The 21,303-nt window shown below is 38.2% G+C and overlaps 1 protein-coding gene across 13 annotated transcripts in view; it reads left to right on the top strand.

The window, feature by feature from the left end:
* Positions 1-21,303, top strand: part of ATP2B2 (ATPase plasma membrane Ca2+ transporting 2) — a 216,119-nt gene that overhangs the window by 176,260 nt on the left and 18,556 nt on the right. For all 13 annotated transcript variants that reach the window (XM_089523582.1, XM_089523559.1, XM_089523613.1 and 10 more), the window contains 4 exons: positions 3,848-4,061; positions 8,478-8,689; positions 12,999-13,106; positions 16,580-16,762. In XM_089523582.1, coding sequence (XP_089379708.1) covers positions 3,848-4,061; positions 8,478-8,689; positions 12,999-13,106; positions 16,580-16,762 — 717 coding nt within the window. The remainder of the gene's footprint in view (positions 1-3,847; positions 4,062-8,477; positions 8,690-12,998; positions 13,107-16,579; positions 16,763-21,303) is intronic.

The raw sequence follows: 21,303 nt of genomic DNA, 5'->3' as shown, positions 1-21,303 counted from the left end.
AAACCAAGAGTGGATTCACTACCTCTGAAGAAGTGGATCCAACAGCTGTCCTTTTGCTGTATTGCTTTCTAGTAGTTATATGTTTACATAATATGGATACAATTGTATCAGTAGGAATATCTGAATAAGATATTGTGTTTTGATTGGTGACTTTGCAACTTTGGTGTTAGCTGCCATTCATTATTTTTGGCTATAAAAAAATTCTTCAAAAGCATTTGGAAAGTTGTTATGTGATAAGCTGTGGTGTCTTGCCAGTGTTTTGTGATTTATCTTTATGCATTCGCAAGCAAAGTTTATGGTATATTTTTACATAAAACCTAAATGGGACTTGGGATCCAACTTGTGCATATGTTTTTGTCTTTGGAGCAGAGTAGCCCTAAATCCTGTTCATTTTTTAAATTTGGGTGAGAGCATGAAGAGGGGACACCAGCTACACTCAAAACAGACTGAACCCTACGCATTTCATAGACAACAAAAAGGACTCAGATCACATGTGTGGCTGGTGTTTGCTCTTCCTGAGTTCAGCTCTATGGGCACAAGTGTAAGATTTTTATTCTTGTGGGACACCAGCCTCTCCCAAGGCAGGTTTTATATAGGCCTGTCTCACATTTACCAGCCAGTCTTGAGATGGCTTATCAATCCTAGCTGGGGTATGGAGAGCAAAAAAATATGTCATTGTGGCCCAAACCTGCTCTTGGCCCTGTGTAAAATATGCATGGGCTTCCTCATTTTTATTGTACCAAGTCTATACTGTATATCCATGCTAATAGCTTCCATGATTAGTTTGTAAACTAAGTGTTGCCTTTTAGTTTTTAACATCATCTGCAATCTTCCTTGAGAGCTACATAAATTTAATTGGAATATCTATGCAATTGCTACCAAGTCCAAAATATTTTTCTGCTATCTAATATGCGGTGGAGAAAATGTCTAAAAAGCCCCATAATTTGAACCCTCCCCTGTCCTTATGTAATGTAGGCAACAGATTCGCCTCTTTAAAAGAGGCTAAACCCACATTCAAATGTACATTTTCCTTAGATTCCAAAGAATAATCAGAAGCCGCAGTGGAAATTTCATTCCATCAAGTGCCAAAAGTAATTTGTGTTTAATGCTTAGTCTGGAGCTTAGAATGAGCTTTTACACTTGACTGAACTGTGCAGCACAGTAGATGATAGATAATTATTAGAGGCACCTTAGCAACATAGAGTGATTGGCATTGTGAAACAGTGAGAACATGCTGCTGTTAAAAGTGATGGCTTCCAATTATACCTGTGTAATTTAGAGGATGGATCAAGGTAGGGAACTTGCTTTTCATTACACACCATATTTCTCTTGAGCTTTTACTGACACTTGCACAACAGAGTACTTTTTTAAAAAATATCTACAAATACAGATTTAGGTGAGGAAAGATCAGAATTCTGGAACAAACACTTTATTACAGTTCTTATTATTTATAGCATTTATACTCCATTCTTCAGCCAGAAGGCTATCAGAACAGCTTACGTTTTTTAAAAAATTAGACATTTCCCTGCCCTCAGGCTTACAATCTAAAAACACAAGACACAAAAGGAGAAGGGAATAGCAGTGGGAAAGGGGGAAAGTCCAGCAGACCTTCTCTCCTTCTGATGCCTGAACCACAGCAGATGGACTGGATGGAGGGCCCTTCTTCTTACTCGGATTAGGCCCGATGGAGTTGGCTTGCCCATCTCTCCCTCTGGATGATGGTGGATAGAGGGAGGGCCTTCATCTTTTCAAGCAAGGCCTGGAGTTGGCTTGCCCTTCTCTCCCTATGGATGATGGTGGATAGAGGGAGGGCCTTCATCTTTTCAAGCAAGGCCTGGAGTTGGCCTGCCCTTCTCTCCCTATGGATGATGGTGGATAGAGGGAGGGCCTTCTTCTTTCAGGCAAGGCCTTTAGGCAATCATTTCTTACTATCTGGCAAATTACTAATTTGGTAACTTCAAATATAAATTCCCTTCTCTTTCATCTTCCCAGCTGATTTCTTTGTTAGACTAGCATGCATTATCAAATGGTTGGGAAAGGGAGCAGTTAAGCTTTGTCTTATGGTTGTCAGGCCATAGTCCCAGTTCCAAGCAATTCCCAGCCTCCTCTCAGATTGTAGCTTCCATTTTTAACCGTTTGGCCAAGATCTTACATCAGAGACATACCCATGACATTGTAGCTACACTCTTAAAAGCCAGACAGCTATGCCAAGTGAAACAATTCTGCAGCACTGGCAAGTGGGGTACTTTAGAATGATGTATCCAGACCTCTGAGCAGCATCGGCTTCTTGAACCATCGCTCATTGGTGGAATGGGGTTCCTCATGTCACCCTGCAGTGGCCTGCTCACCAGTGCCGCATGACTCCATTGCTTGGAATGGCTGAATGGCTCTTAAGATGATTTATGGGGCATTTATAAGCATGGCAATGGTACCATGATCATAAATGTAAATAGGAAACAATTATGCAGCCAAAGTCTAACTTCTGACATTGTAAGTGACATACAGGATGGCAGCCTTTGTCTTTAAGGACAAAGAGGCATCACAGGAAAGCATAACACCTCATTTATTATATCATGATTTATGTAGTTTTTAATATATGTTTCTGGTATTTCTTTGAAGCATATCTTGCAAGCGAAAGAATTGCTTGTGCCTCTGTACAGCTGCCAAGAAGGAAGAACCTTTTGGTTAGCACAATTAATATGAATACAGCTTTTAATGATCAAGACAAGTTGTCACAAGGTCCTCAGCCAAATCGTACCAAGCTGTTGAAATATGGAAGAACAAGACGTTAATGTGCATTAGTGCAACTTGTAAAGCATTTGTGCCTGGCAAGCAGGACAAAAGTAGATTGCAACAGATGTCATTTTAGTGAGCCCAGTTTCATAGCAGGAGTGATTGCGATATCACCAATACAGCAAGCTGGGCATTGCCATAGGAAGATTGTCCTTGAGCCTCAGCACTCTTTGAATGGTGAATATCATTACTGTTGGACTCTGTGATTATCATCCTGTAAAACAGTAACTCATTGTAAAATACTTTTTTTCAAATAGCAGCACAATTCTGATTTTTAAAAAACTGAATTAGTTATTCCAGTTAATTACAAAAAAATAAAATATAAATGAATATTGTTAAACCGATATACTCATATGTCATTATAGCTCTCAGTGAGAAAGGATACTAAAAATGACCATAATCCACAACACCATTTCATAAAACACATTTAATTGTAATATAGTTTATTTCTTGAGATGTTAATTAGCTGGTTTTAAATGGTCTGTTTTGAGCCACCATTTACCTGTATTAGATTCAGTGAGCAAATAGCTCCTTCTAGTGGTTCTTCATGTAGTATTGAAAATTGATACTTTAAAAACCCCACAAATTACTTAACAATTTAGAAAGCTGAGTGGATATCTTGAAATTCTGTTCATTTCTAAAATAAAATTACACTTCTTGTGCTCCTAGAAAGACTCCTATCTCTGTGATTCAATAGTTACTTTAGACTTTTCCAGTTTCTCTCACTGTTACAGTTGCAGGTGATGAGTCTATTGTATTTACATGTATTATCAGAGTGAAACATTTAATCGCCTCTCATTTTCTTACAGTTGTGGGATAAGGTTTATGTCTCTAATTGGTTTTTGATGCTTGAGGTGCAGATTGAAATACCTGCTAGTTACTAAAGTTGACTTCTTCTCACTCTAATCTATCTCACAAGGCCTATGCGAAGCTATGTAAAATAAATGAGAATTGTAAAACATGTATACAAGGAAAGGTTTTACATGAATGTTTAAGAATAACAAACAAGTATAGTATGGAGTTATATTTCCTTTTGTGTAATTTCTCTCTTCAGGACTCTCCTTTAAAGGCTGTACAAATGCTGTGGGTCAATTTGATTATGGACACCTTTGCCTCTCTTGCTCTGGCTACGGAACCTCCCACAGAATCCCTCTTACTAAGGAAGCCATATGGTAGAAACAAGCCTCTTATCTCACGCACCATGATGAAAAACATTCTGGGCCATGCAGTCTACCAGCTCACTCTTATTTTTACTCTTCTCTTTGTTGGTAAGCTCAATTTTTTTTTCTGCCCAGCACTTAAAACCATATGTTGGTAGCTTGTACAATCTAATAATGTTCTGTCATGCAACTGTATTCCTAAGAGAAAGCATTTCAGATGTGCATGACATGCTGTTTTTGAACCATGAATGAGGACCAATGTGTTCTTTCTGTATCTTTACCAACAAAGCAGAGGTGAGTTGTGAGAGCTAAACACTGCTGAAAACAAACAATCTCAGTTTTATACTGGAAATATCACTTGGTCCTAACCTGACCCTATTCCTTTTCCCACTTTGATAACAGTTCTTTAGCATTTACTGTCCCAGGTTAATGACACATCACAACATTTCTCATCAGAGAACCTTTTCCATGGAACATTTTCTACAAAACACACACACAAGCACACAAACATACCCATGCTTAGAGCATTTTATCATATATAATATAAACTTTAAAAATGTTTAGAGCCTTTATTCAAAGGTCTTTATGAACCCCACCCAATGCCTGTAACACTTCATATATGAAATATACATATATCTCATCTACTTGTATCTATAGTTGTCTTGGCTGGTATATGACAATCAATCATGTTAGATGACCTACATGTAGAATATAATCTAGTTATTCTTCAGGCACTGACAACCCTAATGCTTAGAGGAATAGGTTAACAAATGAATGCTCTGCTAGGCTTGTTTCTATTTCAAAAAAAATCTGTTGCTTTTGAATCAGTCACAAGTACAGGTAGTTTAAGCAAAATGTGAAAGTTGCCTGGGTTCATTGACTTACATCCATCCTTCATTGAAATCGAACATTCCACTAATTATACTGAATGAAATCTTGCTGAATTTAAAATGGAATCGATTTGTAGTCCAGAGAGTGAGAGAGTGAAGCTGATGGTATAACACGCCTAACAAAAGGAAGTTAAACTGTAGATATAAAATTTGTCAGGTATATTTCCTCAGGTATGTGTTCTTAAAATAGTGTTATTTCATTTTAATCACTTTTGTTAAATAGAAGGGGACTATATGCTGTTTCTTTACATTATTATAACATTACAATAAATAATTTCCACAGCTTTGAATGTCTGGGGGGGGGAGCTCCATCAGATAACATTATTTAGGGCACTGGAAAAAATGTTCAGAAAACCCATATCACTTCTTAGTATCTCTCTGTGTGCTATAAAAGCTGTGGTTTCATGATGACATATGAGAGGCTGTTATTTAAACAATTAGAAATGAGTGATGGATGAAATTTCTTCTGCTCTATTTATAAATGGTTTCCCAGTTACCTGAGTGCAAGGGAAGAAAATATAATTGACCTCACAAGTTGTAAACTTGTTATTACATTTGCTTAAATTCTCTTTTCATTTTTGAAAACTGCTTCAGAGAACAATGAAATAAGCTGTTCAAGAAGATGCTTTTAGTCATATGAGATAAGAGAAAAATGGAAAAAATGCTGGGAGCATTACGAAGTCTGCATATCACCATATGCCAATTTGATTGAATATTGTCTCAGTGTTTAGTTATAGACAAAGCTTCATCGATTAAGCATGGTCTAAAAGCAATAGCTCACTCCTTATGCTCCATCTCAATAACTGGAATCCAGAGTCATACTTTCTTGGAGATGCAAAAAAAGAGAGTGTCATCATAGGGAATTGTTGCTCCTAAACCAATCCAGTAAGAATATGTCTAGCCCTGAAGCCCACAGCCACCCCCACATCCTATAGCCGTAAAGTCCATAAAATATGTGACTATATGAAGAAATTCTTTCTCTTGACTTACATAAATCTTCTGCAAATTTATTTCACATCTTCTGGTTCTAGTATCAGACTACACAGGAATGATACATGCATCTTTTAATCCCATGATTCTGATTCATTTTTCTTTAAAAACAATAGCTGGGCAGGGACAATCTGGATTAGGAAATAAACCTGCAGCAGAAGCTTGAGATTCTTTTTTTCTGAACCCTGAAGCTGTCATTTGTCATCATGGCTGCTAATAGTGGCAAAGAAAAAGCAGTTTCAGGGAGTTGGAGGGAGTGGCTTTTTAGCTGAAAATATGCAGGGTAAATGTGTCTTTGTGCCATGGTCCCAGTTCAGAACATTCTTCTTTGGATGACAGCAGTGCAAGATCTTCTACTGCTTGAAGCTGGAAAGCATGACCTCCCTCCCAATAACTGCTGTCCCTTCCACTGGCACCACTTCATCAACTGCCAACCACTGCCTCACTTTGAGACATAGGTTGTGTGGGCAGGGCCTTTGTAGTGTAGAAGGTTGGAAGTATTCAGGCTCCTTTTTGTAACCAGTAACCCTCTCCAGAAAGCCCACTCTATGTCTTGCTTTGAGGGAATTCAGAGGCACACCCTTAAAAAACCACTATGGTGACTTACTCCAGAATAACTGTTGGACCCATGCCATAAAGGGCTTTATAGCATCACCATGTTTTTGGTTTGATTTGCCTTTTATTTATTATCTATATATTATTTTTGTTAAGTTATTTGTTTTAATTGTTTTATTAAACAGTGGGCCCATGGCATTGTTGGGCTAGGGATACACAGATTAGACCATATCACCGTGGATCACCATGGCCCATATTATCCAATGGTGGCATGCACACATGTATGTGCTGACACAGGTGCTTACACGTTACCCACCCATTGATTAATATGGGCCATGAGCATCCATTTCCCCATCCTTGGGGACCCCAGAGTCAAATCCCCACAAATCTCTTATCATCAACCTATATTTGTTTTACAAGGGTTTTCAATTCTTTCTTTCTTTTTATATATATTTTTGTTCTCCTCATTTGGACAAGACTTCTATTTCCTTTTTTAAAGGAAGATTGCTTGTGTTTTTATAGTTTCTTTGAGTCTGCCCATTAGCCACGGTGATGTCATCTTGAACAGTCCTAATCTATGACAGAAATTCTAAGTTTTCACTATTGTGGCTTTAAACAATTTAAACACCCTAGAGAGAAGATTGATCTTTTCTCTCATTCCCCTTCTATTTTCTGTTAACTCTTCTCTCACCACTACCATTTTTAAACCTTATGTAGACTTTTATCAAATTTTGAGCTTTGCTCAAGTTTAAAACTTGTTGCCTTCTTCCCAATTTATCCCACTGCTTCAAGAAGTTCAGAATTTGAACATGCGTTTACCTAGTGAATGTGAGGGCAGTTGAGGTCATTCATATTACAACTTGTTCCCTTTTTCCTGATATCTTTTCCCAGCTCAAAATTATTCTCAATGTTTTGATTGAATGTGAAGCATGATTACATATTTCCAGTAGTAGATTAATTTTGGTCTTGATATGTTCATTCAGAATTATTATGTGGAAAATTTTATTTCATTTATCTCCATATCCTGTTTACTGAAAATATTCTTATACTGTTTGCAACTCTGACCACAATATATCTTTACTCTGTTTTTTCATAATATCTGCATTCACTGATAATTTTATTCTACTTATTCTCTACATGCCACCAGGATTTAAATATGATCACTATATCAATTATGCTGTGTAGAACTATCCATTCCAGCTTCCTCTGCTTGGCTTGGAGACTTATAACATTGCCATATAAATGTCTTACATTACTTTCCAAATGCCCTTCTATGCATATCGGTCAAGTTCTACTCTTTTTCTCCATTTAAATGAATTCCTGAATCCTCCTGAGCTCATTATTCCTCAGTTCCTTTCAATTTCCCTCAAATTCATTTTAACACTTGCTTAAAATATAAATATTTAAATGAATAAATAAATGAATAAATCTGCAGACTTTGGTTTCCTTACATTTCAATTTGAGCTTACAATATAAACTTCGTTGGCTCCTTGATTTTCTCTTGTACCTACCAAGCTTTTTTTTCTTTCATTACCATTTTTTCATTCATGCCCTGAGACCCATGAGTTAAGAATGCCTAACTGACCTTGTGTGTGAAACAGGATGTGCAGTCTTGGGAAACCTAGACTTTGACATGTTGCAGAGTTGGCAGCTTCATAATTAGGTATTTATTACTGTTTTTACTTTGGATTAGGCTTACTGTTATGGTTGTGGTTATGACTATGATCGGACAGAGCATTAACACTGTGGAGTGGTGGAGTCGTTTGCATATTGGACTAGGACTCTGGGAGACCAGGGTTTGAATCTCCCACTTAGCCATGGAAACATGCTGGGTGACCTTGGAAAAGTCACTCTCTCTCAGTCTCAAAGGAAGGCAATGGTAAAGCCTCTCTGAAAAAAAATGCTTGCCAAGAAAACACTATTAACAGGTTCATCTCAAAGCTGCACAAGTAAAAATAAAATGACTACAAGGCACACAACAACAATTTGACAAGCAACCTAAATTGAATTGTGGACACGTGAATTGAAACATAATTTGAATTAGGTGTTTTAAGATTTTATTTCTTTTCTGTTTCCTTCTTGTAATCAGGTGAAAAAATGTTCAAAATTGACAGTGGCAGGAATGCACCCCTCCACTCTCCGCCTTCTGAACACTACACCATCATCTTCAATACCTTTGTCATGATGCAGCTGTTTAATGAAATCAACGCACGCAAAATCCATGGTGAAAGGAATGTTTTTGATGGCATCTTTAGAAACCCTATATTTTGCACTATTGTACTGGGTACATTTGCTGTTCAGGTAAGCATTATACAGAGTTGATGCATCAAAATGTTATTTGCACATTCCACTGTAAGGTTTCTCTACAACCCTCCATGCTAACCTGATATTCTTTGAAAAACCAAATGTTTTGTTAGATATGTTAGATATAAATAAAACACATTTATTGACAATTTAAGCAAATGCTCTGATTTTTCTTTTGCTGCTGTCTGTTTTCTGGTTGTTTTAATTTAATCCTTCTTTCTTTTTATCCTCCAATCTATTGCTTTCTCTTTCGAAGTTTCATCTGGTATTTCTTTTAGTTGTTTGTCATTTGCTTGTTTTGCTCTTCTACAATCCAAGAATCAGATTATGTGAAGGAAGATCAGAAGAAGCAAAAATGCTAAGAGTGTAATATATTCTTTTGAAACTCATCTTATTGGTCTAATAGTTTTAAAGCATATCGAGTTATTTTTAAGATAGTACAGTTCAAAAATATATTAATAAGTAATCTTGGTTACAATAAATCTCATGATGTCAGACTTTATTTGATAAAGAAAAAGTTTCTTCACAATCTTTTACAAAGATCTTAAACTTGAAATTGAATAGCCAATCTTGGATACTTTGCTCTCTTAAGATAGCAAAGGCAGTATTGCTGAAATGGCATATTTTAGATTACATGAGACAATAGGTATGTAGTGTTGAGTCTGGCTTAATCTAGTGTGTACAAAGGATATAAATCTGTTTTCTTGAAGCTTAGTTGTGAGAGAGGAAAAAAATTGACCTGTTGATAAAGTTAATTTAAAATTACTGTGTATCTAAATAAAATCTAACAAGCAATTACAGAGCATATTGACTAAATCTATCAAAGTCATCACAAGTAATTTAGGGTTCCTATATATAAAGTTGTAACACTAGTGGGCTAGTCCTAAATATGAAGTTGTAACATTAGTGGGCTATTACCCATAACTTGTTTTCGTAAGTGATCATTGTTGTTTAATGTATAAGGGCTTGATTTTTGGTAGGGGGATTAATGAGAATTTATGGTGTGTCGGGGCAAAATGATACATGCATGCATAAGTGTGGTTTACATGCACCCAGGTCTCTTTCTGGATGGGACACAAAGAGCAGATCACTTGCTCTTTGCTCCTCATCAAACCCTACAGTTGTCAAGCCCTAGGAAGAGCCGCAGCTGTAGTGGAAAGGGGAGGAAGGGGAATTGATTCAGACAATGAAAATATGACTATTCTGGGCCTAAAGAAAGGTCCATTCCATCTGCAAGCACACCATAGTTTTTCCCCTTCTGAGTTGAGAGCATCTGCTTCTTAATTGTCTGAATTGCCTCTCACCTCCCTTTACTTTCAACCAGTAAACAGGAGAAGCAGAGGGTCCTCTTGGGATATACAACTCTGTGTCCTTCCTCCAATTCTATTGCATTTATTAACACTGGAAATAATGTTTACCATTATTCATTTCCTAAATGAAACACTTGGGAAAACCAGTTAGGAAGGATTCTGTACAGTTTCACCTAGTACTTGTACATCTCAAATAACTCCCTAACAGTAAGAGCTATTTGACAATAGCACATACTTCCTCAAAATGTAGTGGAGTCTCCTTCCTTAGAGGTTTTTTACACAGAGGCTGGATGGCCATCTGTTGGGGATGCTTTGATTGAGATTTCTTGCATGGCAGGGAGTTGGACTGGATGGCCCTTGAGGTCTTTCCCAAGTCTATTATTCTATGAGTTTGTTCTAAAAGTGTTCTGAGAAATTATTTTGTGTAGAATGAAACGTGGTTTTGTTTTTTTGCTTGAGCATGGTGAGGGTTTGTGCAAAAACCTCTGTTTCCATACAGTTGGGTATATTCTTGTAAAAAGAATGCCATTTTATGCACAAAAAAACAATAATCTTGCACCAAAAAAAGTTACACAACAAATATTGCAGCAATCTTATACAAAAAAAGCCACATGGTTTTGTTTGGCAAGATTTCTGTTATCTGTACAATATACATTCTTGTGCAGGATTGCTGTGTTTTTGTGTGGAAAACAGTAGTCTTGCAAAGAAAACACATAAAGCTGTCTGGAAAATTTGGGTTTTTTTTCTATGCAACTCCAAAATTCTCCAGCTTAAAAATGGAAGAATTTCTTGAACCACTTTGGGATCCCTAAATGCTGGGGAAGTACTGTGTAAAAATGTTAGTCTTCTCCACAGTTAGGAGAAAACAGTGCAAATTATTTGTCCTCTCTAGTCAAATATTGACATACCTAGCCTGTATGTCTGTGTATAAGTGTGTGTGTGTGTGTGTGTGTGTGTGTGTGTGTGTGTGTGTGTGTGTGTGTGTGTTATATCCCTGCATCTATAGAAATTTGGAACTCTGCTACCTGGTACCTATCCCAAAAAGGACATTGCTGCAACCACGCTTTGTGCCTTAGTGCAGGGTGGGAAAGTGTTGTGGTTTTTTTGGGCAGGTTTCTTGCTGTTGTGCATCATGCTTTCTCAAGAGGTATTTTGTCTCCGAGTGTGTCTGATGTTTAACTTTATTGTAAACTTCCTTAGGTCTCTTGCCAAGTAATAAATAAAGTAAATTTTTAGAAAATAAATTGTGGTAGTGGATGGGGCTAAAGCAGATGAGATCAAACCCAAAAGTAGTTCTCCATCTTTCTGAGGTTTTCCCCCCTAAATCTCCCTGTCTTTCTGCAATGCTCTTCTCTTTCCCTCACCCCTGCTGTCTGATTATCCAGAAAGTTGCTAGGGAAGGATGCAGTTGTAATCGCAGAAGGCTTTTGAAATACTGTCAAGGACCTTACAAATTCACATCTTATTATAGCTTACTTTTTTATATTCTTGTGAAGTTTTTGTTTTTGTTTTTGTTTGTTTGTTTGTTTGTTTGTATATAGGGTGCATGTCTGTTTGTGCATGTACATACAAACATACACTTTTTTCTTAGAAGAATCATCCTCATAAACCAGTGGATGACTTTAAGCTGCATTATCACTATGAAGATTATCGCACGGGGATTAAAACGTTCCCCGGTGCATTCTAATGGCCACGCACGGAGGTGTGCACAGAGCGTGATGGGAACCCGATGGGGCCCAGAACGCTATTTTACCACACAGTGGAGCGCCGCTGTGGAACTCAATGGGAACGCGATAGGAATGCCCGGCGGCGGCGACGGCGTTCCACTGTGCAGTAAAATAGCGTTCTGGGCCCCATTGGGTTCCCATCATGCTGCGTGTGCGCCCCTGTGCGTGCACATTAGAACGCACCGGGGGACGTTTTAACCCCCGTGCAATAATCTTCTATGATTATACTGAGCTTAGCCTAGTTTAGCTGCCTTGGGTCTCATACCAGGGGAAGGTGAGATATAAATTAAATAATATAATATAATATAATATACTCTATCCCTAAATCTTTCTTTTGACCACATGTTTAAGCCTGTCTCCAGTCTCTACTCATTACTCTTTCTTCTGTCATTTACTGCTACTGCCTTCTCTGTTCTCTGAAAAATATTAGTAGCAAGGTTCCCACCATCCCACCCCCTTTTCTCCTTTTTTCACTGATTCATTTTTATATTCTTTTGCCATTCTACTCTCTGTGTCTGGAACATCCCCTATATTCATTAGCCATATCAAGATATTTCTGAAAATGTCTTCTTTCAGCGAAATATTTCTTGAATCATTCTGCACCTTTTCTGCACTTCCTTGCTTGATCTCTTCCTGCTCTATCTTCACTGCATTCATGTATCTTTTTCATCTGTCGAGTGTTTAGACTCTATAAACACTATGAGCTGGACCATAATTCATTCTGTGAAGAATGGCATTGTTGAAAGAATGGTGTTAGAAGAAAATTAGTTTTAATAGTATTGTTTTGAGTAATGAAAAACCAGTATTTAGTAGTCAAAGATAGCTGGATATAGGTAGCATTTATTCTGCCAAGTTCCTTCCATTGGATGTTTACATATTACTGCAGAATAAAAATGAAACTATCCATACGTACACCATGGCCTCAGTCTAGCTAAATTTTGTTTAAATCTCATTAAAAGCACTGGCACTTAAATCAGTTGTGATTAACATGTACCATTTCTTTTAGTAAAACATTTTTGGGCTGGGTTGGAGCTCTGGATAAACTATTTCATCTGACCATGCCTTGCTACACTGTCTTTTGTGTACTGCTTGCATGCAGACCGTAAAAGAGTTAAAGATAGCATTCAGAAAGAAAAAAAATTGATAGAAAAAGAACAGAAAAACAGAAAATTATATTTCTCTTGACACGTTTTTCATCTCTTATAGCTTTTTTTAAAACCGTGTTTGTTTGTTTGTTTGTTTGTTTGTTTGTTTTGTGGTCCTTTGCAGATAGTAATTGTACAATTTGGTGGAAAGCCTTTTAGCTGTTCTCCTTTGCAGCTTGACCAGTGGATGTGGTGTGTATTTATTGGATTGGGTGAACTTGTATGGGGTCAGGTAAGCAGCATTTATTTTAATTAGAAATGTTTTTCATTTCTGTTCAGATGCACTAAGTCAGCTAAATCAACTTGAAATTTGTCTAGGGCCAACATGTGCATGACAGTCACATCTGAAATTCCTGTGAATCTATAGGACTTCCACTGTTGCTTATAACATTTTATTTATTTAGCTATCTATCTATCTATTCTACTCTTCCTCAAGGTAAATTTACATAAGTGTAATCCAGACCGGCGCTTTGCTCCAGTTTGGCCACATACTAGGGTTGCTAGGGGGCAGAGCGTCTGCATGCCCTGCAACCTCAGTACGTGGCAGTGCCGTAATCATGGCGGCCTCCCATCTGCATGGGGTCACCAGGATTATGTCACACATGCACTGTGTCCAAACAGCGCGGCACATATGTGACATCTCGCACCGTCCCAGACTGCTTATGGCGGCCTGGCTGCAGTGCGAGAAGGCTGCCAAATGGCTGCGAGAATGACGCCAGGGAGGGGCCAGGTGGCCCCTTTCTCCCATGGCTGCAGCTCCCAGGGTGTCCGGGGGCATAAAGCCCCAAGGACACCCCTTTTCCTCGCCACAGAGAAGCGGCATTTTTCCACTTCTCCATGGTCCGGAAAAACTCCAGATTGGGGCTGCAGGGCTGCCAGTGAGGCTGCCCTGCCCTCAACCCAGAGCTAAAACGGGCGGGTGCAGGCTACCCCAAAGGGGCAGTATGTACCATGCCATAGAGACCCCATTTTGTCCTTCCATTAAGAAAGTATGACCAGTACATTTTAAGAGTATGTGAGTAAACATCTTGGAAGATTGGGTTGCAGTGGTATACATCTAGCCTGGCCTAAATCTGCCTGTTTGACACAACCATGAGGCTGAATATTGATGTTGCTGGACTTACTGCAGTCTTTGTTTTCTCTGGTGGGTGGAATGGTGATCTTGGGTGGAGGAATTTCCTATAGCTTTGTTGTCATGGTCAGATCACTACATAGTATGATTTAAGAGTCACTGGAATCTGAAGCCTTTACTGATAACAATATAGTTTGCCATCCTCAGCCATCTGATTAGTTTTCTAATAGCTCTTGGGGATTTTTCTGTCACCTCAACATGAGATTCTGTCAGAAAACTGCTTATCTCTAGAATAGGGTGGTGGAAGCAGGTTGTGGAAACAGGGTGGTAGAAACAATTGCTTCTGAGCATCACCTTTCACAGAGTGGAGCCAAACCACCCCCCTGGTTTTCCAGGGGCCTGGTGGCAATGCAAAAAGTGAGACACTGACTAGATCAACACTGGTGGAAAGCTTGGAATGAGTCTGCCCAACCACAGGCTAGAGACTCTTTGAAGGCCTATTCCCTGGCACTATGCAGCATAATTTTTTCTTCTTCTTCTCTGCCACCATTGCATCTGCAAAGAGCCATCCAGTGGAGCTGTTTCAAATGATTTGTGGTCTTTTACAACCTGTCCCATGAGAAAAGAATTCAGAGAATTGAGACCACTTGACAGCCCATTGTGAACAATTTGCCCAGTACTTTACAGGTAAAATTGTTTGGATCTGCTCTGATATGGATGCTTTCGTGGATATATTTTTGGTCCCTGCTTGTGCAGCGATAATAAATACTTCTCAGTTTGTACAGCCCAGTGAGCATTGCCATACATGTACCAGATGAAGCCCCACTGACTGCCCACCTGTGATCGTGACAGGATGGAGAGAATCTCCTCCCACCCCCTTTAAGATATTACAGTTCAAACAGGCGTAAATGGAAAAATGTTCTTCAGATTGCCTGGATCCAAGCTATATATGGCATTTTAGATTGTAGTCATAACTTTCAATTGTGTGCAGAAAGAGATATGTAGTGAAACAACCAAGGTAGTCATGTTTACTTTCTGACCAGCCCCACTCAACAGTCTGGCTACAGCTCTTTGGGTCAGCTGCTGTTTCTGAATACTTTTCAAAGGCTGCTCCATGTTGCCTTTTGAAAATACATCACAGTAATTGATAGTACATCAGAGTTTCCCAGAGAGTCTGGGGGCCTGAGAAAAGCATTATGTTGATAAACGTTACCCCTGCCCTCTGCAATGACCCATCCATGTTGGAAAAGAGGGCCTCTGGTGAACAATGTAGTGGACAGCTAGCTGCTGGGGATGCTCTAGCTGGAGATTGGATTAGGCCCAATGGCCCATGAAGCCCCATCCAACTCTATGATTCTGTGATTTTATGAATCTCTAAGTGGGTTCAGTGCATGCATCAGTGGTAACTCATGGCACAAAGACAGGTGATGCTACGTACTTCAGAAACCTCAAACTGTCCCAGTTGCATCCTTCAGGGCAGCCATGCAGTGTACAATAGGGAATCCCTGATTGAATGGAAATTCAATCTGTTGAATAGAAAGTAAGTTGAATTTCAATGTTCTGAATTGTAAACTGTTAGTATTTATATTTATTTTGGCCAAACGTTCCCAAAGCATATTGATACACAACTAGAGCTAATATCAGATTATTATATTTAATGTACTAATTGCAATTTACAGCTGTGCAGAAGAAGCTAACACATCTGATGATCAGTTTCAAGTATTATCCCCTGTTAACTAATATATTCAAACTACATCCTCAAATGCCTCCCAGAAAAGGCTGACAGGGGCATAAGTTCCAAGGAAAGGAGATGAATTATTCCTGTCATTAGAGCATGTATAATAAAGGCACAGCACTAAAGCAAATGAACTTAAATTCAAAAGCAGCATGGAAGTGATGTTTCTGAAAGTCACACTTAAAAGAAGATTTCTAAGGCTCTTACATCTTTAATTTTCTTTTCTTGTTGAAGTTCAGTTGAAGCTTTCCCCCTTTCCACTTGAAACTAAGAATAGAACTTGCTTTTTTGCCCTGAAAGATTCACTTCCTATTTTCAAAATCTATATACTTTGCAAGACTTTCCCATTGCCCAAATGACTGCAGTTAAGGAAGAGAATTGTACTCAGGTTAGTAACACCAACTAGGAGGAGGGCTTCAGGAACCAGAATTTATTTCAGATGTCTTCTGTTATCTAGCCCAGGAAATGCATGTCACTGTATACTGTTTTTGTGATCAGATGACTGGAGTAGCAAAAGAGGGTTATATGAAAAACATTTCCAGAACTATGTTTGCTACCTGCTGGAATCATGCTTGTCTGAAGTCCAAAGCTTTTTGAAGTCAAGAATCAGGAGAGGCATGACTTTTCATTTTCCTGGCCTTTAATTTCAGTTAATGAAGGCTCTAATTTCTAAAATCTAGTGATTTTTTGTGGCAGTCTACATACTTAGAGTCCTTCATCATCACAAGGCTAAAGGACCTTGTGATGACATTAATTCTGTATCAGATGGTTATAGATGTCAGTGTTATCCTTGGAGGTCTTCAGGAAGCCTGTGGTTTGCTTTGTATAATAAACAAAAGTTATTTATGTTCTCTCTGCAAATATTCTTCATTATCATAGTTCTAAAAAATCTTTTCAGGTCATTGCAACCATCCCAACTAGTAGGTTAAAATTTTTAAAGGAAGCAGGAGGGCTCACAATGAAAGAAGAGGCACCTGAGGAGGAGATGAATGAAGATGTAGAAGAGATTGACCATGCAGAAAGAGAACTACGGCGGGGACAAATCCTCTGGTTCAGAGGGCTAAATAGAATCCAAACCCAAGTAAGTTGTGCTAAAAGGGTGTTTCTGTGGGTCTCTGCAAATGAAATTAAACTTCTTTGTATGCATCAGAGTCACTGGTCTAGTAGGAGGGGGCAAGGAGTATAAGGTTTAAAGCAAAAAAATAATGGATACTTAACATACAAATCATAAAAAAGTAAATTGGTAAAGTAAAAAAATGTGAAGCAAAGTGTACACACAGGAAATATATACAAATATGCTTAGATCTCTGTTTTGATTTGTGTTTTTTGTTCACCTGGAAGCAACTGTGATATATAGTATGTATTCCTACTATGTATATTTATATGAATAATGTTCTGTTGTTATTTCCCATGATTTTTTTTCTGAAATAAGAAATCATATCTCCAGACCATCAGAAACTGGATGAGAGAGGGGGTGGTAAATGTTTGCGGTCAACCTTGAATGGCATTAAAATTTTTAAATCTTTTCAGCAAAAAGTTTGAATGTTAGAAATGAAGCAAATGTTTACCAAATATAGCTATGTTGCATTTATTTTAGCACCAGGATGCTAAAGTTCCAAATTGGTTATGAATATCCAATTTATAAAATTAAAATAAGAGATCCAAGAATACAACCTTTATGTATATCAGTGGGTAAAAGAAAAACATGAATGTGAATTAATCTTTTAAACAACAAAATATACTTTCTAAACAAAATGGTTATGTATAAATGTACATTTCAATCATCACTTCCCCCCACCTCCCTTTCTGAATAGGGATGCTAGTTATTGCTGTAAGGTATGATGTTATCACTAGTGATGATAGAATTTTTCTTCTTCACAGAACTGTTTTATTCAGACTTTTGAAAAAGTGTGCTCTCAGTGCAATGGACAGAACAGATTATAGCAGAAACCCTGCTTTGTATGTTCAAGGAACTTTTTAAGTTTAATTATCCATCCTAGAACCTTATCTTAAAAAAATACTAAAGTGACTACATTAAAGTAAATGCAGACCAGTTTTCTAAAGCAAAACAAGATCCTTTTTTGATTTCTTTTGTTTCTGTTTTTGAAAGAAAGATAATTGATGCACAAGAAAAATCTAAACTGCCTTTGATGTGTTTTTTTAAAATGTTGACTTGAGAAACTAGTGGGGTTAAATACATATAAAGTTTATGTTTTACGAAGGGATAAATTTACAGTATTCTCTGGGTAAGTAGTTAAGTGAAGTTATGCAAGGTTGGATTAGAATAGTGATTTGGGAGCCCTCTCCAACAGAGAAGATTCTCTAATTGTTTGCCCAGGTGGGGGCTCTTTTCAGCCCTGAGTTACTCTCTAAATGTGAACTGTTTTCTTCCTGGTGGCTGTAGGAGGAGTGTTGTCTGTTGACATTTCTGTCAGGATGTCTTTCTGGTTGTGGTGAGTGTAAACAACAAAGAGCAGATTCTGCTCTCAGTTTGTCTTGTAGATTGAGAAATACCCTTTAGTACTTCTATATATCTTTATCTTCATGATCCATGGAAAATTCTTCTTACTGTTCAGTACTTAAACCAAAATAAACTATAATAATGTTTTCTTGCTAACCGTCATTCTTCAGTTTCCTTTCTATTTAGATGTATATCTAATGTGGTAGGAATTGTTGATCTGTTCCTTACCAGTAGTTTCTGTGATTTACCCACTCCCATCCCTTTTGTGTCCTCTCTGTTTTGTCTTCAGTGGATAGCAACATGCAATGAGTTCAGAAAGGGTTTTGTGAGAAGTTTCAGTGGGTTCACTGTAGAGTGTCCTTTGGGTTGGGAAAGATTAGATTAGTATACGTATATGTTGTTGGACCATTACTCCTAGTGTTTGGTGCATTTAGTGATACCAGTTCATTGCAGATGTGCAGGGCACCCAGATGGATCCACATAATTCTGCTGCATTTTCCAGAAAATCATCAAAGGAAGGACTTGTGAGAGAAGATTAGGAAGTCTAGCATTCTTGTGACTTGAGGATTTGTAGAAATCCTCCCAAGCCTTATGCAGTTCTGGAAATATGGAAAAGAAGGTTGAACATTTCTTTGGCTCTTTGTATTTCCTATTAGATGCACACATTTTTAAAAGAAAAAAGTTCAAACAACTGTGCACCCTTTCCCCCTTCTGTTTCCCCATTATGGGTGAAGATGAGGCTGAAGAAAGCAAATCCCCAACCTTCTGGATCTCCAGCTGGATGGGAACTTGAAAGTTCCCCTTTGGTTTTGTGCACCTTTACAAAAGAAGAGAGAGAGGAGACTCTGCCCTTTAAGTTAAAACTAAGACCCCATTCTTTCTTGCCCTCTTTTATATTGAAGTAGACCCCCCCCCCAAAAAAAATTACCCCATCACTGTCAAAGAGGAAAGGTTAGGATAAACATGGGCTGAACAGCCTCTGGGAGCTGACTGTCCACACATAGTTTTTCAGATGGTGTTGAAGTATAACTTGCAGCATTCCTTACTGTTAACTATACTTGCTAGGGTTGCTGGGAGCTTCAGGCCAGCAACATTCCGAGGGTTCCCTGATTCCCATCCCTGGGATAAATACAGTTACTAGTCTCAACTAGAGTACACCCATGGGATGTGTTTACAATATATATAACACTATATAAGTACCATTCACTCAATGAGTCTACTTTAGTTTGGCCTAATGATTGGATTCCCCCCCCCCCTTGTTAGTGACTGCCTATTTACTTTATTCATAAATCTGTTTTCTGTAGGTTCCATTGTGGGAGAGAGGTGGGATATAAGTCAGATAATCAAAATAAAATATGAAGGTTTTCTGCTTTTCCTTCCATCTGTCAGAAAGCACATGTACAAACCTGGTTCTATGAATGTTCCACATTTATTTTTATCTTTCTGGCAAAACTTAAATTTCACTTATTTCTATGCTCTGAAGTACATTCACCTTCTTTTGTGTGAGAAGGATTGCCCATTCTTCCTGAAAACTTTAGGGCTTTTGTTTTGAGTTGCCTCTTTTAAGTCCATAACACTGATTCATTTGGGATTTTTTTTTTAAATGAGGAAGCAATTCATGTCTCACTGTTTCAGGGTCTTGTGTGAAGCAGGGACTGAGGAGGATTCCACGTTTCTGTGTTCACATTAGAAAAATAACATGGAAGAGGGAGTGGTTTTTTATATGAAGCAGGATATTTGTATTTATATGATATTTACATATTGGCCAACAGTATTAGTTCTCTGGGCAGTATATAAATATATTTGGGATGAGGTAGAGGTCTTCATGTTGCGCAGTATTTTTCCTATTGTGTGAAAGAAATAAAATTTCCTAGTTTTAGGAGATAATCATGGGGGAGGGAGCCGGGAGTGAAAGGCATACTCCCGGCAAAGTCGCATAATCACATTGATGATTTTCAGACACATCGCTCTTATCCAGGACTTAACCGATGAAGATCCAGGAATGCTCCATCAACTAACCTTTCATGGGGAAATCCCATGAACAGTTTGCTGCTGGAGCATTCCAGGATCTTCATGGGTTAAGTCCTGGATAATCATGATATCATCTGAAATCTTCAGCGTGACTGTGTGACTTTGCTGGGAGTATACCTTTTTCTTCCCCATTTCCCCCCAGTCTCTTTAGGAAGACTAGAGAGTGATCAGATGGGCAAGCTATCAAACCCATGGTATTTGGCCAGGGTCAGTCCTAGGGCCAGCGTGACAATGGGGGGTGCCACCAGAATTGTCTTCTTCAGCCTTTCTAGGTGTGTGCAGTTATGTCAGTTTGGTACCACTTTAACTGCTTTCATCCTGGGGAATCCTGGGATTTGTAGTTTAGTGAGGCATTAGAGGAAATCTGCAGAAGAGACGTCTAAATACTTTACAATACTACAAATCCCAGAATTCCACAGGATGCAGCCATAACAAGTAAAGTGAAATGGAAGTACCATAATTGCACAGAATGAAAGGACCAGTGTTGCCTCCCACTGATAATTCAGTAAACTGGGAAATGTATTTAGCTACTTTCCTCTGAAAAAGCAGCTGATCACATCTCAGTGTTATCTGTTCCTTTAGAATAATGAATGCTGATGTTTCCTGAACTTTTATCCTTTCTTTACAAGAATGGTTAAATTGATTTTTGGGTTAGTCACTATGCTGCAGTGTGTAGTAGTCACTTATAGAGACCCTGAAAAACTTGAATTAGCTCTATTGGAGAGTATATTAGGATTTTGGTTTAAACCGAAATCTATATTTAATGGTAAATTAGAATGTTTTGCTTCAGTTAAGAAAAGGTCCTGTAATGTCAAAATTTGTTCACAGTTAATGTTATTCCCTAGTATGTGTTCCTTGGTACACATTTGCCATTTACAGGTATCGTATTTTGGGATCTCATGTTCTGTTATATACAGAAGAGTATGAATCCTGAACTAAGCAGACAAATATAGAGCAAAATTCTTTGATCAGCACAATTGAGATTGACAGCTAATTCCATGTCTGGTTCTGTATATGTAGCAAGGCTTTCAAGAGAGTCTCTTCTGCAAATATGAGACTTCTTATTCTGTAATTCTTGTTGATCTTCCCATCCTTTGGTTGCAGCCACTGTTCTCGCACCCCACAGTACA

This window comes from Sceloporus occidentalis, unplaced genomic scaffold (genome assembly GCF_023333645.1).
Source record: "Sceloporus occidentalis isolate IW3139 unplaced genomic scaffold, rSceOcc1.0.p SCAF_1, whole genome shotgun sequence".
Lineage (NCBI taxonomy): Eukaryota > Metazoa > Chordata > Lepidosauria > Squamata > Phrynosomatidae > Sceloporus > Sceloporus occidentalis.
This window is presented reverse-complemented; position numbering and strand designations above follow the sequence as displayed.